This window comes from Cydia pomonella, chromosome 13 (genome assembly GCF_033807575.1).
Source record: "Cydia pomonella isolate Wapato2018A chromosome 13, ilCydPomo1, whole genome shotgun sequence".
In the NCBI taxonomy this organism is placed as follows: Eukaryota; Metazoa; Arthropoda; class Insecta; order Lepidoptera; family Tortricidae; genus Cydia; species Cydia pomonella.
The window spans coordinates 19,692,908-19,715,249 of NC_084715.1; the positions used below are offsets into that span (position 1 = coordinate 19,692,908).

At 38.4% G+C, this 22,342-nt stretch overlaps 1 protein-coding gene across 1 annotated transcript in view; it reads left to right on the top strand.

Annotated features, from left to right (window-relative positions):
- Window positions 1–22,342, top strand: part of LOC133524609 (cell adhesion molecule DSCAML1) — an 85,503-nt gene that overhangs the window by 38,579 nt on the left and 24,582 nt on the right. The window contains exon 3 of the mRNA XM_061860740.1: window positions 18,772–18,883. Coding sequence (XP_061716724.1) covers window positions 18,772–18,883 — 112 coding nt within the window. The remainder of the gene's footprint in view (window positions 1–18,771; window positions 18,884–22,342) is intronic.

Genomic DNA, 22,342 nt, shown 5'->3' on the forward strand with positions numbered 1-22,342 from the left:
AATTTGCTATCTAGTGGCAAACATCAAAGTAGTTATCTTTTACTTGTGACGCACAAGTGTGAGCAATGTAAAATACTATATTTCTAAAAAAAAATTGCCTACTACGTAATAAAAGAAAATGTGATTATTAAATTATAATACGAAAGGTGGTCAAATCGCAAAATGCTGTCGTTTTATTTAAAATAATGAAATAATTAGACCAGTTCCAAAAGTACCGGGAAATCCCGGTTCTTTAAAACAGTACCGGTTCTGCAATCCCTAATAAGGATGTTATGCCCATCACTATTCCTTCTGTGTACGTATATTTAGAAACTGTCTCCGCCTCCAATTCGTGCGATAAGGACAACTGCAGCTCGGACCGAAATTCACTCGCAAAAAACTCAAAAATCGAGGTTTCGCTCTCGACTGTTTCCTCCTTCAAAACGCAACTAATCATTATGAAATTTTGGAAATTGCAAGAGGAAGAAATAATCTATGCCGCTATGTTTTGATTTTTTGGATATTTTTTGTCATATTTGTATACTGTGCCTTTTTTTACAGCCAATTTATTTTAGCCGTTTTTGCGATTTGCGAGGCGCTGTATCTTTCTTCAAAATAAAATAATCCAAAAAAGCAAAACATAGAGGCACAGATATTGATGATATTGATCTTATTTGAAAAAATCACTGCTCTAGGTTAAAAATCCAGGGAGGAATCAGTCGAGAGCGTTTGTATGGAAAAATCGCAACTAGGAATTCCTCTTAACAGATTTTGTACATTTAATGTACCTACTGACGTAAGGAGGTATATTTATGTACACATGCAAATTTATATACTTACAACTATACTAAACAAATTGTTTAAACCTCGACACTTACACACCCGTCAACAAGTATACAAAATTGAATCTTATGAGTTACATATGAACACTTCAATTGTATACGGTAGGATGTTAAAGGTACAGCAACTTAATATTTAAGGCAAACCGATACATTAAAGTAACAAATACAAATATGTATTCTACGTGTCTAAAAGTGAAACCGAATGGTTTAATCTATTTCAAAACCATATCTTTTAGGTGGAACGTGTATCCTTTTTGGTCTCGGCACGCGGGTGTCGTCTGGTGGCGATACAAGCGGTGACCGGGTCGGGGTCGGGGTGCGCGCGCCCCCGGCCGCCGCGGGGCTCGCGGGCGCAGGCGCGGCCGCGGACGTAGGCGCGGGCGCGGACGACCTACTTTGCTCCTCCTGCGCAGGAGTTGACTCAGGGGAAGGGGCGGATCCAGTTGCATAGCTATCGATAGCGATATCGTTAGCTTCATCTCGCACGATCGAATAATCGCGGTGCATCTGGTCTACATGTTTTTTATATACTTTACCGCCGCTCCGAATGTAATACGTTAATGGTCCGACACGTTCGCATACGGTACCGGTTTCCCACGCAAAGTTATTATTTTTATATACTTTAAAATATACCCGATCTCCTACGGCGAATTCTCTCAAAGAACCTTTTTTATTATTCATTTGTGCGATTTGCTTACGTCGCACCGTCTCGTTGACGCTAGGCCGCAGAAGGTCAAAGGTCGTACGCACCTCCCTCTTTAACATTAGGCTCGCCGGTGTTTTACCAGTTATCGTGTGTGGGGTCGCTCTGTAAATAGATAAGAAATCTTCCAAGGCAGCATCCAGATCAACCTTATCCCGCATAGCTTTTTTTAATGCCGTTTTAATGATTTTTACGCAATTCTCGGCGCATCCATTGCTACTAGGTTTGTAAGGTGTCACTGTTATATGATGAACACCTTTGTTTTGTAAATAACACACGAATTCATTGCTATTGAATGGTGGCCCGTTGTCAGACACGAGTTCGAGTGGAAACCCGAATTGACTAAAAACATGACGCAATTTAGCGATTGTGGATTTGGCGGAGGTGCCCGGGACGCGAAACGCTTCGATCCATTTCGAATGAGCATCAACAATAACGAAATAATATAATGTATTATTAGTCAATGAAAAAAAATCGCAATGCAAACGGTACCACGTTTCTTGCGGCCATACCCATGGATGCAGGGGCGCCGGCGCGGGCGCCGCGCGCTCCCGCGCGCACGTGTCGCACGCGCGACACACGCGCTCGATATCGGCGTCGATGCTAGGCCAATACACATAGTTGCGCGCCAAACTCTTACATTTCACCATGCCTTGGTGAGTTTCGTGCAACTGATTTAATATCTGTTCACGTAAACTAGTCGGGATAATTACACGATGTCCGTATAAAACACAACCTTGCTCGACGCTCAAATATTGTCTTATATTAAAATACGGCTTGAGATCTTCGCTGTTACAGTACAACCAATTTGTTTTTATCGCGTTAGTAAGTTGTTGTAAAGTTTGATCCAACGTCGTGCTCTTCGCGATGTTTTTGTAGTTTATCGGGGCCGAGTCTTCTACAAAATGTAGGTACGTATCGACACGGGATCGAACATTATCATCTGGAACCGGTATTCTGGACAAACTATCTGCCAAGCAATTATGTTGTGTACCAATACATTTCACTTCATAATTATATGCGCCTAATATTATTGCCCATCTTTGAAGTCGGCTCGCAGCCATGAGCGGTATCCCTTTTTTTTCGCTAAATATTGATGCCAACGGTTTACAATCCGTGACAAGAGTAAATTTCCTGCCAAAAATATAGTCGTGAAATTTGGTTACCCCAAAAATAACCGCTAATCCCTCTCGACAAATCTGCGCGTAATTCTTTTCGGCGGCGCTGAGCGTGCGCGATGCGTGCAGCACGGCGTGCTCGCGGCCGTCGGGGCCGCGCTGCGCTAGCACAGCGGCGACGCCGCCCGGCGCCGCGTCACATGTCACCGACGTCGGCCGTGCGTCGTCAAAGTGCGCGAGCACGGGAGCCTTCGCTAGTAACCGTTTTACTTTTTTGAATGCCGCGTCGCACGCCGAGCTCCACACAAACTCGTTCTCAGTTTTTAGAAGTTCGTATAGCGGACTCAATATGTCACTTAGGTTACTTAAAAATTTACCATAATAATTTACTAAGCCTAGAAAAGCTTTTAACTCTTTTACGTTGGTAGGCAAAGGTGTATTATTAACAGCGTCTACCTTATTTATTTCTGTATGTAACCCGTCGGCGTCAATAATATACCCGAGATATGACACCGACATTTGAAAAAAACTACACTTATTTGGAGCAACACGTAAACCGCAATCTGACAAAATACTGAAAACTTTTAACAATCGTTGCCAGTGGTCCTCGAAATCTACACCCGACACGTTCAAATCATCTAAATAACAAGTAACATACCGCATTCTAAATAATTTATCCATTATTCTTTGAAACTTGTTTGGGGCACATTTAATACCGAACGGTAACCTATTATAACAAAACATGCCATGTAACGTGACTATAGTACATAACTTTCTCGAATCATCATCTAATTCAATTTGCAGATACGCTTGACTAAGATCTATTTTACTGAAATATTTCCCGCCCTGGAGTGATGAAAATATGTCATCAATGCGCGGAATAGGGTACTTGTCATCGATTAAAACCGGGTTAACCGTTGTTTTAAAGTCTCCACAGAGCCGAACGTCCCCATTTTTCTTGATGACCGGCACCACGGGTGTCCCCCAGTCACTCCACTCCACAGGCGAGATGATGCCCTCGCGCTGCAGCCGCGCCAGCTCGGCCTCAACGGCGGGGCGCAGCGCGAACGGCACAGGCCGGGGCCGCCGCCACACGGGCGTTGCGTCACTATTTATATCTAATCTTAATTTCGTTTTGTTGAAAGTGCCAATACCGTCCGCAAAAACGTTAGGAAATAGCTTTATTAGTTTTTTACAGATATCTTCACTACTAAGTTTTACGTTCACGGAGTTCACATTATCGTTATAATTTATGCGCGGAAATTGTATACCGAAAGCCCTCAACCAATTACGGCCTAGCAACGGTGGACTGGAATGGTTATCATAGACAATCAATTTTAAACCATTTACCGTTTGGTTACCGAGTTGTACCGTACAAATAATTTTACCTTTTGGTTTCACCTTTTGACCACTGTACATTGTTAAATTCGACTCGTATGGGTATAGCTTACAATTGCCAAAATGTTTCTTGTACGTACTAAAAGATATAACGCTAATAGCGGAGCCAGTGTCACCTTCCATCATTAACGGAACGTTATTGACGTTTACCTTAACCATCCACTTAGTATCTGGTTCAGCATCGTCGTCGCTCAGCTGATAGACTTGCAGGGGCCCGTCCTCGGATTCAGACCCGTCTGATTGCAATCCATCGATCCCCTCAGTGATGACGCGATGTACTCTTTTGGGATCTCTTCTAAAGCGACACATTTTGGCGATATGGCCTACATCACCGCACACATAACACTCACTATTTTTAAACGAACACTGCTGCTCCGGATGCCGTCCGTCACAACGATAGCACTGTCCTCCGGACGATGTCGACCCTCCTCGGCCGTAGTCGCCGTAGCCTCGACGCTGAGGCCTGTGGCGCGAGCCTCGAGCCCGCGCACCGCTGCTGCCGCCGCCTCGCTGGCGCGGCGCGCCGCCGCTGACCGCGAACACGGGCTCCGCTTCGCCGCGGTTGCCCGACGCGGTTGCCGGCTGCTGACCCAGCCCCGCTGGCTTGGAGTCTCGAACGGCCGCCTCCAGCGACAACGCCAATTCCGTGGCGCGTTTGAACGTAATCGTACGTTTGAGCGGTATCCCATCCTCGTCGCCAAATGGTTTATACGGGGAAATACTTTAGAAGGACGGCGAATGAAACACACGTAATTCGAGACTGTCATTTATTTTGTATCTGCCGGTTGGCGGCAGAAAACCAAAGTACCTACATGTTTATACAATATACAGCAAGTTGTAGAACATCTTGACAACAACAAGAAGAGTTTAGCTGTGTTATTAGACCTGAAAAAGGCTTTTGACACAGTCTCTCATGCCATTCTTTTGCATAAGTTAGAAAAGAAAGGTGTAAGGGGGACACCTCTTTTGCTTTTTAAGGATTACCTCTGGGGTCCCCCTTACGTCTGGGGGAACAGAAAACAGCTACCGTAAAACTCGTATTGTCCAGTACTACAAGTATGGTCCACAAGTTCAACACGTAATTAAGAGTCAATACCTCAATCTTCTTTTTGGTGTTGTCTTGAGTTTTTTGCCTGGATTGAGTGGTTAGTAGCTTGGGAAATGCTGCTTTTAAAGTGTTATCGTTTCAGTTTAAAATACTTACAGAGTGTAAGAACCTTAGTACCATGAAAGTGTTGCTTTTTTAAAATTACCTACAAAGAACTTGTCTGGTCTAATAAGCATTGTTCTGGGTAGAGTTGATGCATCTTCCTTCGTTAATTCGTGCCCGTAAAGACTTAATTAATCCTTATTTGTTTCAATCACTTATTATTATTGGAAATAACCGAATCAATAATCACTTAAACATGAAAAACATTACCAATTGATAAAAAGCAAAGTTGCCATAACTTTTGTATTCTTCACTGAATAGATCCATCATCTCCAATGAATAACCATCTAACATAAAAGTATCAAAATCCGTCGGCTGTACACAAGTTCGACTAAGTTTTCGCCGCAAAGAGCCGTTTTATATTGATCGTTGCCCAAGGCTCTGCTGGTTTGCCGTTCTCACCGCACCGCGTACAGACTAGTCGGAAGGCTCGCAAGGACTAGTATAAGTGCGCTCTTCGATTATAACTTGAACTGATTGGCAAACAAATCCTCTAGGGGGTGATTCTGGGTTCCAAAACCGCTCTGGCAACGGGAATGCACTTCTTTCTTGGCCACCATGTATCTAGGGTAAAAGGAGAAGGGCAATCCAAAAAAAATGTTTCAAGTTTAATGAACCAAGTATATTCATTCCTTTGAGGCACCGTTTTCTAACAAAATTTGGATTCCATTGGTTCCAAAACTGCCCGATGACACCCTTAAGGCGTAAGGGTATTAAATGATTTGGCAGCACTCAATAATGACATGTCTTCAACCAGAAATGTCACTGACAGTTGACAGATCATATTCATAATCATTTCATAAAAATATATTTAGAAACTTTTAAAGACTCTTGCATTTTAATCGCCTCTCACCATGCCTGTCTAATAGAGCTCATAATAGTGAGGATTGTCATTATAAACGTCATATTTTTATAAAAATTTGACATTGATGATGACATTGCCAATGCTACACCTTGTCATTAAAAATGTCATGCAGATTCAGCGTGGTCCGACCCTAACTCTTTTTGATTTTTTCTGCCAATTTAAATCCAATTCGGATTGATTACCCCGTGCATAAACTGTTGGGGGAGCTCAGGAGACGTCAGATTGTAATGCGCGAGGTGTAAATGTGAAGTTTATGCTTCCATTGTTGCCCACAAGATGGCAGAACCTACTGCACAACAAAATGTACGAGAAAGGAACGGTGCATAGCAGTACTTGCTTTGGCGTGAAGTATCATTGTGTGTTTATGTTTCCGATTCAGGCCACAAGATCGCAGACCCTCCAACGCGCCCGGTCCCTATAGTGGTTACGGGTCATAATGTTCGACCAGTTCACCCAAGATCTCGATTCGCAGCCCGTGGGAATCCACGCAATAGCGACAAGGTCGCTACCTCCAACCCAATATCCACCTGAAAGCTTATGTAGCGACAGAGCCTGTCCAAAATGGACGTTTAAAAAACCGCTCAGTTGCGAGTCCAACTTGTGCAATGAGGTTTCAATACCATCACACACACTTTTATTAAAGTAACAGCTTGTGTTTTTAATCCGACCCCATAATCAAAGGGTAGTTCGTTGAGGCGTTAATTAACACATTTTCATTGGATTTATTATAAAATTGACCTCTTTTGCCATATAAAATAATTCAGCAATCAATATATCACTACTTTTGGTTTTAACCGTCTGAGGTGTTTCCCTTGCGCCATGACATGGGGTTCATCAAGAAGCAGGTATTTAGGGTTCTCAGAGGTTGACAACGCATAAGTGGCTCCTCCGATGTTGCCTATGTCCATGGACGGCGATGACTGCGTCCCATCAGGTGGCTCGTCTGCTCGTTTGCTGCCTATTACATTTAAAAAAAGTCGGTTTTTAGGGTTACGTCCCAAGTAACAATTTCAGCCCGCGCCAACATGCCAATCGTTATCGCTCTGTAGCGAACGAAACGCATCTATCACTGTGCTGTCGCACTTGAGACGAGAGATAACTACGCTACCCTACGGAGCGTTAACGATTGGCATGTTGGCTACGCGGGCTGGTTCTATAATAGCCGAGAGAACGTATCGTACGTGCATACCTAGAATTAAATAGCTCTTCACGTAGCTGGATTAAAGTTATAGGTATCACCTTACAGGATCAGGATGTGTGGGTGGATTTATGACGGGAAGGCGTCGCTGGAGGAGATAAACGTTTCAGACTCGTATGTTACGTGTGATCATTTCATGTGTCGGAGAACGATATACGACGCAGTTTGTGAGAGAGGCGCATGACATACATAGATTGTAAATAATGTACTCTCTAATTACCTATGAACTTTTGATATAGGCGCACGAATAGCACGATTTTCTCCTGTATACAACAAATTTACTTGCTACGGGCTACGGCCCTACGGCGTAGCACTTCGTAGCGACGCAGCTCTTTAATGAGGAAAATAAAGTAGTTGTTTCTCAAACATGCAATGAAATGTTGTCATGACTTCAAATTAGGTCCGGAAATACTACGTGTCTGTTGCGATGAATGAAGATGATATGTAAAGGAATTTCATACAGCCTTACAGACCTAGGCCTTCTTTTGTTTTTAAACGACAAATTGTGACACAACGTCTTGGCATTTAACCACCCAAGAGTAGTAGATTCGTAATATTTTTTAGCTGTGTTAACCTACGAATAAAACAAATTGTCAACTTTTGTTTTATTGCAATTTTGAGAAAAGCACGATACAAATCTCGGCTAGAAACGGGGCTGCCGGCCGCGCGCGTGTCTATACCTACTCGGCTTGCAACCCTTCGTTTCCCGGCCTGTATAGTAATGTATTATGTATTTTGTTTATCAATAATTTTGAGATCACAAACCGAACAATACGACTATGAAATCCATAAATGTTTTAGACTTTTGAGCTATATTAATTGTTTATTGAAAGTTTACCAAAAACATTTAATTTTAAAAAGGCAAGTCGTTATCTTTTTTTTTCATATTTAGTGTAATCTATACCGCTTCATCTGCCACAATCCATTGCGCGATATCTTATAACCAATTTCTACAAATGTCATTTATAATATTTATGAAGACAAATAAATATTTATACATGTTACTTTATTTCCCCGGAATAAGGCATAGGATTGTATCTTTATTTATGAATTCGGCTTTCTATTTGCCTCCTGTGTACCTACTCTGAATAATCGTCCCGACTCCCGATGTTGCCTTAGCGTTCATTTAAGGCTCCACTTTATGCAAATGCCGGAAATATTGGAGCCGTCATTGCTATCAAAAGATTTTGAATGCAAACTTGTATCCAAACGAAATATTCCGTTTTGTGTTTCAAATTGTTGTGGATTTTTTTTTTCTTGAAATTCGGTAGGGGAAAGGAGTTGGGTTTACTATGACTTTAAAATGTGTTTTTACGAAATATTTTCACTGAATTTTCATATATCACAACGTGTACAGCATGTCAATAGTCATGGGCTAGCCAAAGCAATTTGTCGACTATCCCCTCTCCCCTCCTGTTGACTCTATAAACAGTGTTATGTATCAATAGAATAGAATAGCATAATTTTTATTCGTAAACACAAACAAGACACATTACATTACATAATATAACAAAAACAAATAAAGTATAAAGTGCCACGAAATGGCCTCATCTCAGTGTGTTGCTGGTGGATTCCAGCGCTGATCTTCCGATGAGACCATCAAGGTAGAAAAAAATATCACATAAAGACACCTACGCTCGTTTTATATAGGGGACAAATAATGGACAACCAAGTACTTTACCGCGAGCTGAAAAAATTGCAGCATTAATTCATTCATATAATGGCCATGCTATTTTGCGGCTGGATGTAGGCTCCACACAGGAGAGACCGGACCGCACCTTACTGGACTCGACAGAAAATTACGGCGAAAATACCAAAAAGCCTCATTATAACTGACTTACACCTGAAGGTTGTCTGGAAGAGAGACTTTCTGTTGTTATTATCATGAATATATATATAAGTAATTTAATTTTACGGATTAACTCACATTACATGTTTTAGTCACTGTTTATTATTTATGTATGTCCAATTTTATACTGTGATATGAGCGAAAGCTTGAAAAATCTTTTATTTATTTATTTATTTTGTTTTGTATACTTATTTTGGTTATAATAATGTATATTAATGTACTTTTATGCGTTATCTGTCGTGGCATCACCGAAGGGGCCCTACGGAAGACCAGCGCTGGCTTATGCTGAGTCGGGTCCATTTCGTGATGCGCAACTAATGTCTTAATTCTCTGCTCTTGTCTGTACATGTGCGTACATGTTTTGTGATTGTGACGAATAAATACCTTTTATCGTTATCTTAATAGAAATCCCGTACCTCGTGGAAATCCATACCTCGTTTGCATCACGTACGGTCACGGTATGACGTAGGCTTAGGCGTATCATGCACGTATCGGTTTTGTGCTATTAATACACTTTGTCATATTTGCCACACCGCGCCGTGCGGTCCATTGTTACTCGTGATTCTCATAAATGTAGATCGTGTGATTCACGAAAACGCGTGCCTTCACTCGTATTGCCATGGTATTAAAGGTTAGATTTGACAAATCCGCTCGTCATCGCGGATGACACGAATTATATAGAGCAAGATCCCAAGGCCGCCAGACCTTACCTATTTTCTCATGACTAAAATGTATGGGATAATATAGTGTTAGTATGTACTTTTAATGTCTGCATACTTGCTATATCGGCCCGACGGCTATTTGTCCGGTACAAGGTGCTAAAGGTAGGTAAAGATATCACTAACTTTTCTTTAATTCTCATGGCTGATTTTTATGTATGTTTCAGAAAATATTGTTAAAAATTGATAATCAACATTACCAGACCATTTCCGCCGGCGGCAACTTTTACCAGACGCTTTAAAGGTGTTTAAAAGATATTGTAACTTTACTTTTATTCTCATTCTTGATTTTTATATGTGATATCAGGGAGCTATTACTATTACATTTTGTAAGTAGCCACACCAATTGGAGGGACCCAACCATCCCCAGACCCACATGTATATATGTGTCTGTGTGAAACTATGGGTCTGGGGGATGGTTGGGCCCTTCCAATTGTTCTGCCTACTTACAAAATGGTTTGTAATAGTTCCCTAAGTATCATACGAGTATATAAGAATCAAGAATGAGAATATAAGTAAACTTACAACATCTTTTTGATTTAAACCGTCTGGTAAAAGTTACTGCTGGCGGAAATGGTCTGGCAATGTTGAGTATCAATTTTTAACAATATTTTCTAAAAGATACATAAAAATCACCCATGAGAATATTAAGAAAAGTTAGTATTATTTTTACTAACCTTTAGCACCTTGTACCGGACTAATGTCCGTCAGGCCATTATAGCAAGTATACAGACATTAAAAGTACATACTAACACTATATTATACCATACAATCAAAATAATTTCAAAATAATTTGTTAAGATTTAGTTAGTGGAAAACGTTTTCTCCTGAAATAAAGCTTAGTTCATATAGAATTGGCACATAATTAACAATGGTTAAAAAATAATAATTCCAAAAAAATTTATAGTTACAGTTCAATCAACAACCTTCAAAGTATTAATGTTGAAAATATTATTTTTCTAGCTTTACGCATTTTAAAGTTTTCGACCATGAAACTTGAGAAAATGAGATTGATCGTGCATAAATACTTCGAAAATTCTTATCGATCCCGGACGAAGACAGCTAAGTCGCTTAAGATGCTAAAAGCTAGTATTTGTAGGGTCATAAAACGTTACAAGAATACTCTATCAGCCGACAGGAAAATACAAACTACTGGGACAAATAACAAGATTTTGGGAAAAAAGTCCCAAGGTCACTCAAATAAAATTCAGAACGGTCTAATTACGATTTATCCCAAAAATTCAAAGAAAGTTCCAGAAAGATAAAGATGATTCACCTCAGAGGTGGCTATTAGAGCTATCGAGCAATAAAACAGCCAAATTGGACTGTTAAACAGATCCGACAAGCTAAAACACTAGCTCGACTATTGTACGACCCAGTAATTGAAAAATTTAAAATTTAAAATTCGAAGGTTACTTGTTCTTGGACGACAAGACGTATGTAAAATTCGATTTTAATCAACTACTCGGTTCGAAGTTTTATACGGCCAATAATAGAGGTAATATACCCGAAAAATATAAGTTCGTGAAACTTGACAAGTTCGCAAAAAAACATATGATTGGACAAGGAATTTACAATTGCGGCTGTATGACAAAAAGTTTTATAACATAGTCGACAATGAAGTCGGACCTTTATATTAAAGAGTGTTTAGAGAAATGAGTATTGCAATTTATTAGAACCCATAACGGTCCTGTGAAATGTTGGCCAGATTTAGCCAACTGCCACTACTCAAAACAAGTTATGGCATGGTATATGCTAACCATGGTACATACCCCGCAAGATGAATCCTGCGAATTGTTCCCAATTTCAATTGCAATCATGAAAATAATTTAAACAAGACTAGTCAAATTGTCCAGGGTATCAATTCATTGCGATCTACAAGAAATCAACACGCCAAAAATGTCGACAAAAGTGTTGTGCAGAAGATGAAGGGGGGTCCATTATGAAAACAGTTCGTAATTATTTAGATAACGGCGATTTTTAAATGTATACATATTTGAAAGCTAAATACATTACTATTTAAAATTTACCATTCATAACTTTCTTATTTTATTTACTTAAAAAAATTACAATCTTCTTGTGCGTACCAATTCTATATGCTTTAGAATTTCATAGTCAAATTACCGTTATTTAATTAAATTCTAAAATAGCTTTTTTTCCTTCCCTTATTAATCCGACTTGCTTAAAACTCGAAACCGACTCAAACATTATCCATTCAAGCAGAATTTCAATAGCTAACCATAAAACATATGTACATTCCCATTTCCCATTCATTGCCCAAGAACAAGTCCTAAAAAGTAATTATTTCGCCATTTGTCAAGCTCGTATCTCCGAACGTGATTACCTCATAAGGGCGCCTGTCAGCCAAGCTTCCCCTGGGGATACATTTACGTCTTTGTAGGATCCCTTCGCCACTTGGAAAAGGGACCCTACAAAGACGAAATCCGAACTCTTTCAAGCGTTTTCCGTCGTTCAATTATTATTTTTAACTTGGATCCGTTGAGGAAAGGAAGAAAAGGGCCAAGAAAGATGTATTGTATTTATTTTATAAAATAACAATTTGTGCGATCGAGAGGTTTTTTTCTACTGACGCATTAAGCGTTCATACTTATCTATAACTCGTATTTTTTGATTTGCGTTAATTTCAAGAGTATTGTTATTAATTAATTACCATTTTGGATATAATTAATGTTTTATTTTTTCCCTTATAAAGCCCCTACGAGCATGTACACTTTCCTTAGGGCCTGTTTACATATTGATATCTAAGTGTTTCGTACGAGTTTATACATTTGCTACTAAACGAAGTACTATCTCGGACAATCTTTGTTCAAAATGACATCGATATGTCACATACAACAACGCTACTTTTTACAAAAAACAACATTTTTTCGTTATAATTAATTGTGCCACTTACTTTCCTTAAACCTACTTATAGTAAAAGAAACATGTTACAAATATAAGCGATGTTCATTATGCTGCACAGTTGTTTTGATAGGCTTCTAGAGTAATTGGTAGTCTAGTTAGCGATCACATGCAACTCGGTCATTGCACTGTGGTTGTAAGCATTTTGTAACAGATCAAAACCTTGAAAGCTTTCGGATTGACTGTGTTTTTGTGTGATGTTATGGGTTGTGTTAGCCATTAGGTCACCCTGATTTAAAACCTTATTTTGTAATCAACAAAATTTGACTAGTTTTTGTTTTTTTTGTTGGAGAGTCGGCTTTTATCAAATTAATTAACTATCTATACCTAATGCTTCAGAACTTAAAAGTTCTCATTTTAGTTTAATTATTTTTCTGTAGCAAACACTTCAAATATTAAATCGTTTATAAATAAATATTATAGGGACTTCCTACACAAATTGACTCAAGTCCCACGGTAAGTTCAACAAGGCTTGTGTTGGGTACTGAGACAACGATATATATAATATACAAATACTTAAATACATAGAAAACATCCATGACTCAGGACCAAAATATCTGCGCTCACCACACAAATAAATGCCCTTACCGGGATTTGAACCCGAACCATCGGCTTCATAGGCAGGGTCACTACCCACTAGGCCAGACCGGTTTATACACATAACTATATATATATAGAAAGATTGCAGTAAATTTACTGTAGCTACAAAAATTCACTTTGACAATACACCTCTATTTCAAATTCTCTTTGATATATACAGAACTTGATTTACCTAGTAGTTCTATATCAGTTGAATATCAGGCAGGCAATATTTTGCTTTTGTTTATTGTGGAGTACAAATGAGTCACGTTTCAGTTGATCAACTCGAAGCGAAGCTTAACGAACGTAACCAACACGAACTACGTGCGGTGAGAGTGAGAGAATGCAACTTTGAACATGCTTTATATGAAACTACTTTTAATTAACAATGTTATAGCGTGTATTGCGTAACATTAAAAGCAGGTTAATTTTGAAAATTGCAAATAAGTATCTATAAAACCAGAAGCACATCACTTTATAATTCCGCTTAGCAAAACGCTACTGCAACCACAGTACAAATAATAGTACTGCCCTACAGAAAATAAACTTCCTACAAAACCGAAGTTTGACAGCGATTCAGGAACGAATCATGCTGTCCCTTTCCAATGCACTATCCCTTTCGGCTATATAGGGTTGTCAAAATTCAAGTCATTATCTTATCTGTCACAAAGGGACGTCATGTTGTGTCAACCCTAATAATTGCTCGTAGCAATGCTGAGCCGAACGGAGCGCGGAATGCCCGAAAGATTCAGTTTCGCCCCACTGCTGCAACGCTTACCAAAACATCTTGCTTATTATTGCTACAGTATCAAGTACTTCTAGTTTAAGACTTTAAGAAAGTTTTTTGTTAATAAAAAATACATTTGCAAGTCCCATAATCTAATTATCCTTGTTATATCCAAGCTACTAAAAAAATAGTTTGATTACTTATCTGTCCCGTTTAGTACCAAAATTGGTACCAAGTAAGAATGATTGCGCAGTAAATTTGCCCTTCAAATTATCATTTTATGCATGTGGCATATAAACAGCTGAAGAAAAATTATAAACTCGGGCACATTTAAAAGGAGCCCCTTGCTATCATTAAATTAAAATAAAAAGCCTTTATTTCGGACATGAATCCATAATATTAGTAAATATTTGCCATATTCGAAATTTCCCCGCATTAGAAGTTACCCCAATGTGCCTTAGGTTTTTTGTCGACACACTTTTTCTAATTTATATCGGTACCAAGTAGAACCGGGCGAGAAGCAAAAACGAAATTCATAGATGCCGAAAAAATGGCTAACCTTACTCAGCACAGGGAAAGGAAATGCCACCGCGGAGCAATAAAAGAAGATAATGTTTAATAAATTTCGTGCGTAAATTTATTTTGGATTTAGAATGATGATTTAATGTAAGTACTATACTAAATTATATTTGATGATCAAACGAACTTCTTGAACTGAAGTTCAATCGATATTATATGAGTTACTTCATTGGAAGATATAATAGTTAATATACAAATTCCGACATACAATTAAAATATCAAAAACGTCTCTACAACCAGAGGGACAAACAAATACTTTGTATTTATATTTCTTACAACCGATATGTGTTGCATACGACTTGCAATCCGGAGGTCGCGCGTTTAAACCCCGGCTCGTGCTAGTGAGTTTTATGGAACTTTTGTACGAAATATCATTTGATGATACCAGTCGCTTTTCGGTGAAGGAAAACATTGTGAGGAAACCGGACTAATTCCAATAAGGTCTAGTTTAGTTTTGGGTTGGAAGGTCAGATGGCAGTCGCTTTCGTATAAACTAGTGTCTACGCCAATTCTTGTGATTAGTTGCCAAGCGGACCCCAAGCTCCCATGAGCCGTGGGAAAATGCCGGGACAACGCGAGGAAGATGATGACAACCGATACGTGATGTAAACAACCGAAATGCCTACAAATCTTACAAATTTAATGTTATAAAATGTAATGTCCCATAGTTCTTATGTCGTTCCCAATATCATGCTTGGACAATGCTATGTACTCCATAATTGTCGTATTATATCAGGTGAAGTACTTTAAGATTATTGTGATATAACATATGTAATATATACGATGTGGTTGTACTTAATAAATAAAATAAAATAAAATAAAATAAAAATGCCCTAATGTTATTTTTGTAAGCTTATTTATGATTACAAAATTCTTTCTGTTTTGTCGTGCATCACCTTACCTAAACAAGTAAGCAATATTTGCCCTTTATAGTTCACTATAAATCCTAACTTAATCTAGGAAGAGAAAGATTTATATACTCCCACGTAATCTTAGCACGGTCATGCTCATATACTGTATTTACGGTCGCCATTACTTAGAACGCCGGCTGCGCTAGAAAATTCGACCGAGATCACATAGAACACAAGAGATAGTCTGCAAGCTACGTGACTTCATACATAGGCGATAGGCGGTGTCATTGTACGAAAATCTATCTGGAAAGCGTCTTTGCTTTAAAGTGTTCAAGATTGGTTGCTCATTGTACCCTTTTTACCATATTCGCCGCATAGAAGTTATTACATCTCTTAATCATTTTTTTTTTTCCTTTATCTCCATTGACTGAGCGCTAACTTTACTCATTCTACATCGAACGTAGATCGTACTGCAGGCTGAATTTGGATGTCGAATTTTTTGTTAATGAAACCGATACTAGTAACTCATGTCCCACTTTAAATCTAAGCACATTTTAAGCTGACATTTATTAGGCCTACTCTTAATAATGCCGACTCGGTATTACCGAGTCTCTAAAATTAACGTAATTCGGCCGTAGATCCAAATAGTAGGGTCCACATCAATAATGCCACTTCTTCACTAAATAAGAATTGTTCATTTGTCCTAATTCCTATATTACAAGCCCGTCATCACTGGCCACAGGATCTTGACAGATAATTGCAGCGACAGTTCATTAGGAAGAAGAGGTCCGTGCGCCGTCGGAGATCGGAGGTGCGGCACATGTTTTACCTGTGGCTGTAAGGTTTCCTAAGTTTTGATTAAATTGTTTCAATATAGGTATAGGTAGAGACCTAGGTGATTCAAGTTATCATCTAAGTAAATATCGCGATTTCTACCATTTTTCTTTTATTCCTACCTATCTGAACCGTATTTTAATCTTTGTGTAAATTCAATTTATTACCCTTCAAAGAAGCGAGCATTTCCAAAAATAAACGACATCGATAAAAAACTGTCGATATGTTTAAAATAATGACCGTTTCCGTCACAATCCGACGTCCCGTCGCCTGAGGTTTCCGCATTTGAAAAAGGGCACAATAGCTGCGCGTTTTCTAGTTCGTCACGCGACAATAATCCTTCCCTTTCAGCTTGGCACAATGCGAGACATGGTGAAATGTCGCTCGGAAATGTCGAGAGTAGGTCTGTAATGGTTTATTGTTGAGCAACCAAAAAATCTTTCCCATGAACCTAATGCTCAAAAAGTGCTTATGTAGGCAATCATAAGAGGCTTTCTAGACTCACGGACTAATAAACAACTGCTGTCATTTGACGGATATGTATGAAAACAAGTATCGCAAATTTTATTGGGAGCGTGCACGACTGTCACGCAACCTAGTGTCCGCAAGTCTAGGGGAAAACGTCAATTCACTACATCTTATAAAACTACTCCAAAACTAAAAAAGCGGCCAAGTGCTAGTCGGACTCGCGCATGAAGGGTTCCGTACCATTTGAGACGTATTAAAAAAAATCTACTTTCTAGATCTTGTTCAACATTTTACACTTTGAATTTGGACACACTTTTTACCACTTTGGAAGTGTCTCTCGCGCAAACTATTCTACTCGCGCAACTATAGTTAAGAAAAAAATGATATTAGAAACCTCAATATCATTTTTAAAGACCTATCCATAGATACCCCACACGTATGGTTTGGGTTTGATGAAAAAAGATTTTTTGAGTTTCAGTTCTAAGTATGGGGAACCCCCAAAATTTATTGTTTTTTTTTTTCTATTTTTGTATGAACATCTTAATGCGGTTCATAGAATACATCCACTTACTAAGTTTGAACAGTATAGCTCTTATAGTTTCGGAAAAAAGTGGCTGTGACAGAATCGGACAGACAGACGGACATGACGAATCTATAAGGGTTCCGTTTTTTGCCATTTGGCTACGGAACCCTTTGAGTTAATTTTGCTTAAGCATGTAAGTATTGCTTACAACCCCAAAATTCCCTATAGAAAGTAGTCAGTAAAATTGGTTTAGATAGTTTCGACCTGTAAGCGTATTATGGATGGCTATTATCCACTGATATTTTTTTTATACTACGCGATTAAAAGAGAGGGTACACTGTCACATAGACAAACCCAACCATCATATCCGTACTGCGGTAGCAGCATGGTTGCATTTTTATCGCCTGTCACTATACCTGTCACTTTCGCACTTACATACTTGTTACAACGTGACAGGTATGGTGAAATATGCGACCGTGCTACCGCCGCTGGACTTCTTTATGGGTTGTCTGAGAGCAATCCCAATCATCAAAATCAGGGTCGGAACTGATTCCTTTTAGCAATAGTTATTCTTCTTTAATAGTTACTCCCAACTGTACCGGTGTGAGAACCTTTTAATTATTCTCTGTGATAAATACAATTTCTAAATCTTCGCACAGACACTCCGAACTCGATCTAGATGGATTCGATAAGGGTAATCCAAATGGATATCTCGAATCTGCTCGTGGATTCAGATCATTAAATTAAATCTTCGGGCTCGTTTAGATTTTCAGGAGATGGCACCAAGTACCTATGTATATTTGAAAAAATTGACAGACCAGTTTACTTTCTGGCTGCACCTATTTATGGCGTTATTTATAAACTTCTACAACATCTAAGATGCCCTTGAAATCGTTTGTGTATTATTTAGACATTTGTCAGAAAGAGGCAAAATTTAACAGATGTTTGCTATGTTTTACGAAAAAGGGAGTTTCCTAGTATTAGAATAAATATAACTAAATAGTTTTGGAGGCAATCTTACACAGATCGAACTAGCCCCAAACTAAGCAAAGCTTTACATAATTATGTACTTATATAGAAAAATTCATACATATAAACATAAATAACATTCATAACTCAGGAATAAATGTTCGTGATACCGGGATTCTAACCCGGGACCCTCTGCTTCACAGGCAGGGTCAATCCCGACTATAAAAAAGAACTTGGAAAAGACTTCTGGCGTTATTCATCTTCGTTATTCATCAATTAGATAGATATTAATCGTTTGTCTTAGTCTATCGATTTGACTTATGTTTTTGTAAGAAAGCGATAAAACATAATATTACCTAATTACGTCTTCTAAAGTTTTGAGATAAGAGGCCGTTATTTAGTCACTTATTAGCTCATATTTTGTTTCATTTGTTGCAGACGGACGGAAGCTTGGTGCTGCTGAACGTGGGCGTGGAGTACGCGGGCGTGTACGAGTGCGGCGTCGAGAATGACACCACGTTCCTTGATAGGATTAATGTCACAGTCAAAAGTGAGTAATTCTGCCGAGCGTTATACTTACCGCCTTTTTCCAGGTTCTGCTTTTCTACTCGCTGCCCCTCACTAAACGGGATCCGTTCTCTTTTATTATCCATAGCTCACAATAATAGCAGAAAGATCTTAAATTAAATACCTACATATTCATCTGAGTGCGGATCCTTGGTTTAGGACACTCGCAGGTAAGCGAGCCAAGCGGCATCAGCGCGGCTTTTGTTCGCCAAGGACACATTACACGTGCCAGGCTTGTGGTCGTGTTTGCCGCTCCCATATTGGCTTACACAGCCCTGGAAAACGTTTTTGCCCTGTATGACATTGCTTGTATAGTCTCTGATAGACTAGAAGGCCTTTGATGATGATACATCTGATATACTGTAGGCATACAAAATCGAATGAGTCAGTCAGAAAACAAAGATGACCTACGGTTACCTTACAAGTAAGTAATGACTATTCGGGTCTCAAGTAATCTAAAGACACAACAGGGGCGATAAGTACTACTCTTTTAAAGATATAGGGGCTTCGTAATAATGATCTTCAATTTGCAGTAATAAATAATGACAAACAAAAAAGTTCTTTGCCTCAAGTCCTTTCCCAGAACCCGAAGTTCAAAGAAAACTCATCAATGATTCTCACGAAGCAATTTAGTTCACGAACAAACTATAAAGTTTGGTCACAAATTTGTTCTCTGTCTTCCTGTTGCTGCTTTTAGTGCACTCACGTATGTGCTTTATTTACGAGCTTAATATGCGAATAGTTTAACGAGTTAGCGTTCGAGTTTTTGAAAACTAAGTATCCTCCTAGTCATCGTTCAGAAATATCTATTTAGTTTTGTTTACATATTGATATATTGTCAGCTAAAGTCGCAAGGTATTTGCAACTTTAGGTATTAATGATTATTGACTAAAGTAGCAAATTCCTAATATGGAAATACGATATGTACCAGAATTCGCTCTTCAGACAAAGATCGTTTTAATAATTCCGTCCGAGTAAGAGGAAAGCAGTTGAAAAGTACAACAGTTCCCAGGCTGTGTAGGTATTTCCTCACCCGCCTTGATAAAAAGCGGCCAAGTGCGAGTCGGACTCGGTCTTATGACGTTTAAAAAAAAACTACTTACTAGATCTCGTTCAAACCAATTTTCGGTGGAAGTTTGCATGGTAATGTATATCATATATTTTTTTTAGATTTTTCATTCTGTTATTTTAGAAGTTACAGGGGGGGGGGGGGCACAATTTTTTTCACTTTGGAAGTGTCTCTCGCGCAAACTATTCAGTTTAGAAAAAAATGATATTAGAAACCTAAATATCATTTTTGAAGACCTATCCATAGATACCCCACACGTAAGGGTATGATGAAAAAAAATTTTTTTTCTTTAATTTTATGACGTATTAAAAACAACTACTTACTAGATCTTGTTCAAACCAGTTTTCGGTGGAAGTTTGCATGGCAATGCATATCATATATATTTTTTTAGATTTTTCATTCTGTTATTTTAGAAGTTACGGGGGGGGGGGGGGGACACATTTTACCTCTTTGGAAGTGTCTCTCGCGCAAACTATGCAGTTTAGAAAAAAATGATGAAAAAAGATTTTTTGAGTTTCAGTTCTAAGTATGGAGAACCCCCAAAATTTATTGTTTTTTTTTTTCTATTTTTGTGTAAAAATCCTAATGCGGTTCATAGAATACATCTATTTACCAAGTTTGAACAGTATAGCTCTTATAGTTTCGGAAAAAAAGTGGCAGTGACATAATCGGATAGACAGACGGACATGACGAATCTATAACGGTTCCGTTTTTTGCCATTTGGCTACGGAACTCTAAAAATGGGCCTTTCTTAAAATGCCTTCTTTAAAATTTCGTATATAGATAGATTATGTATAGTGTATATTATTATAAATATAATAAGCGCAATTTCATCTTATGTCCTAAAAAAACTTCCACTCAGTTACAAAAATGTGTGGTATTTTCATAACTCAAAAGAAAATTACACATTTTTTTATTCCAATTCGGGATTTCGTATTTTATTCCACCCAAAATGCTCTCCAAACCAGTCAAATTTTATCCCAACCAAACATAAGAAATAATAATAACAAAATAAAAATCGAACCAAATGATGAAAATAAAATAACTTCACGAATCTCGGTCCAGTTTTCAGATTGAAATAGTACAAAAAATCTTTTTGGCCTAATTTGAATGAGCAGTCGCTCGTAATCCTCCACAACACAGGCTCAATTAGGTATGCGGCCATGAGTATACTTTCCGGGTCGGCAGTTCCAAACGGAGCTTGACTGGCATATTGTCGCTAAACCTGTTCGTTGGCATCACAATGTGCATCACATATCGTGTGTCTGATATAACATCTATACCGTGAACGTACATATTATTACCGTAGACTAATTATTGCCACTACTAATACTTAATCCGTGATTATGTTTTGACCAGCTCTTAGTTGTAGGTCGGACAGCAATATAGATGCGCGATAGAGAAAGGAACACGCGGTTCAATGTATGAACTAACTCCTGATAAGCGTCCTTCTTTAGGTAGACAATCATTCAAGATTAAAACCAGTAGCCCGATAGTCAATCCTTGAAAATGCAATTTGCCACTGAGCCGATATATCAGGAAGTCAGAAAAGATAAAGATAAAACTATCTTTCAAGTAGGCATATTACAATGCGCTTATGAACGTCAAATAAAGCTACACTTCTCTAACCCTACACCTCTGAACCCACCTGAGAAGATTTAAATCCCCCCTCAAGTGGAGGAGGGTATCCCAATATGGACCGGCAAGAAACTCGGCGGGACACATCTTTTCAAAACATTACATCTTATAATTAACATGCTTTAAATAAGAAAAAGAAAATACAATTTAGATTACTATAGAAATCATGCAATTACATACAGTAACAAAAATGAACATACATACATGATAAATGCCCCGATTTTTAAATTATTATGATGTAAATGACCATGCAGCTCATTAAGCTCGAGACCGTCTAACTAACAGGTCAAAATTTTAATAATGAATATTGAATTAATTAAATGTATCTCCACCAAGTCGGTTAAATTTAAATGACATTTGCGAAAATTAAAGTAATTGTTACATTTTTCTCTAACATGGCAGAGGATTTTGAACAAGCGTTAATGTGTATGCCAATAGAGAGAGCCTCTCTATTTACGAACACATTAAATATTAATCAAAAGCCTGCAGTTAACAGGTTTTAGTATAAAGGCCTCTTACATTCAAATTTGAATAGCCAATTTGCCTCTCCATCCCAAGTGGCACTTTTCACCCGTTCATATTGCAAAGATTTGACATTTTATTCAGAGCTTCAAGTGATAAAGTGGTATATTAAACTTCTGAAGAACCGAAACTCGCTGGCTCTTGCATATTTTCCATTTCATTATTATTGCTTTCTCGAATGGAGTGTAATAATTGTGGAATACAAATAAGACA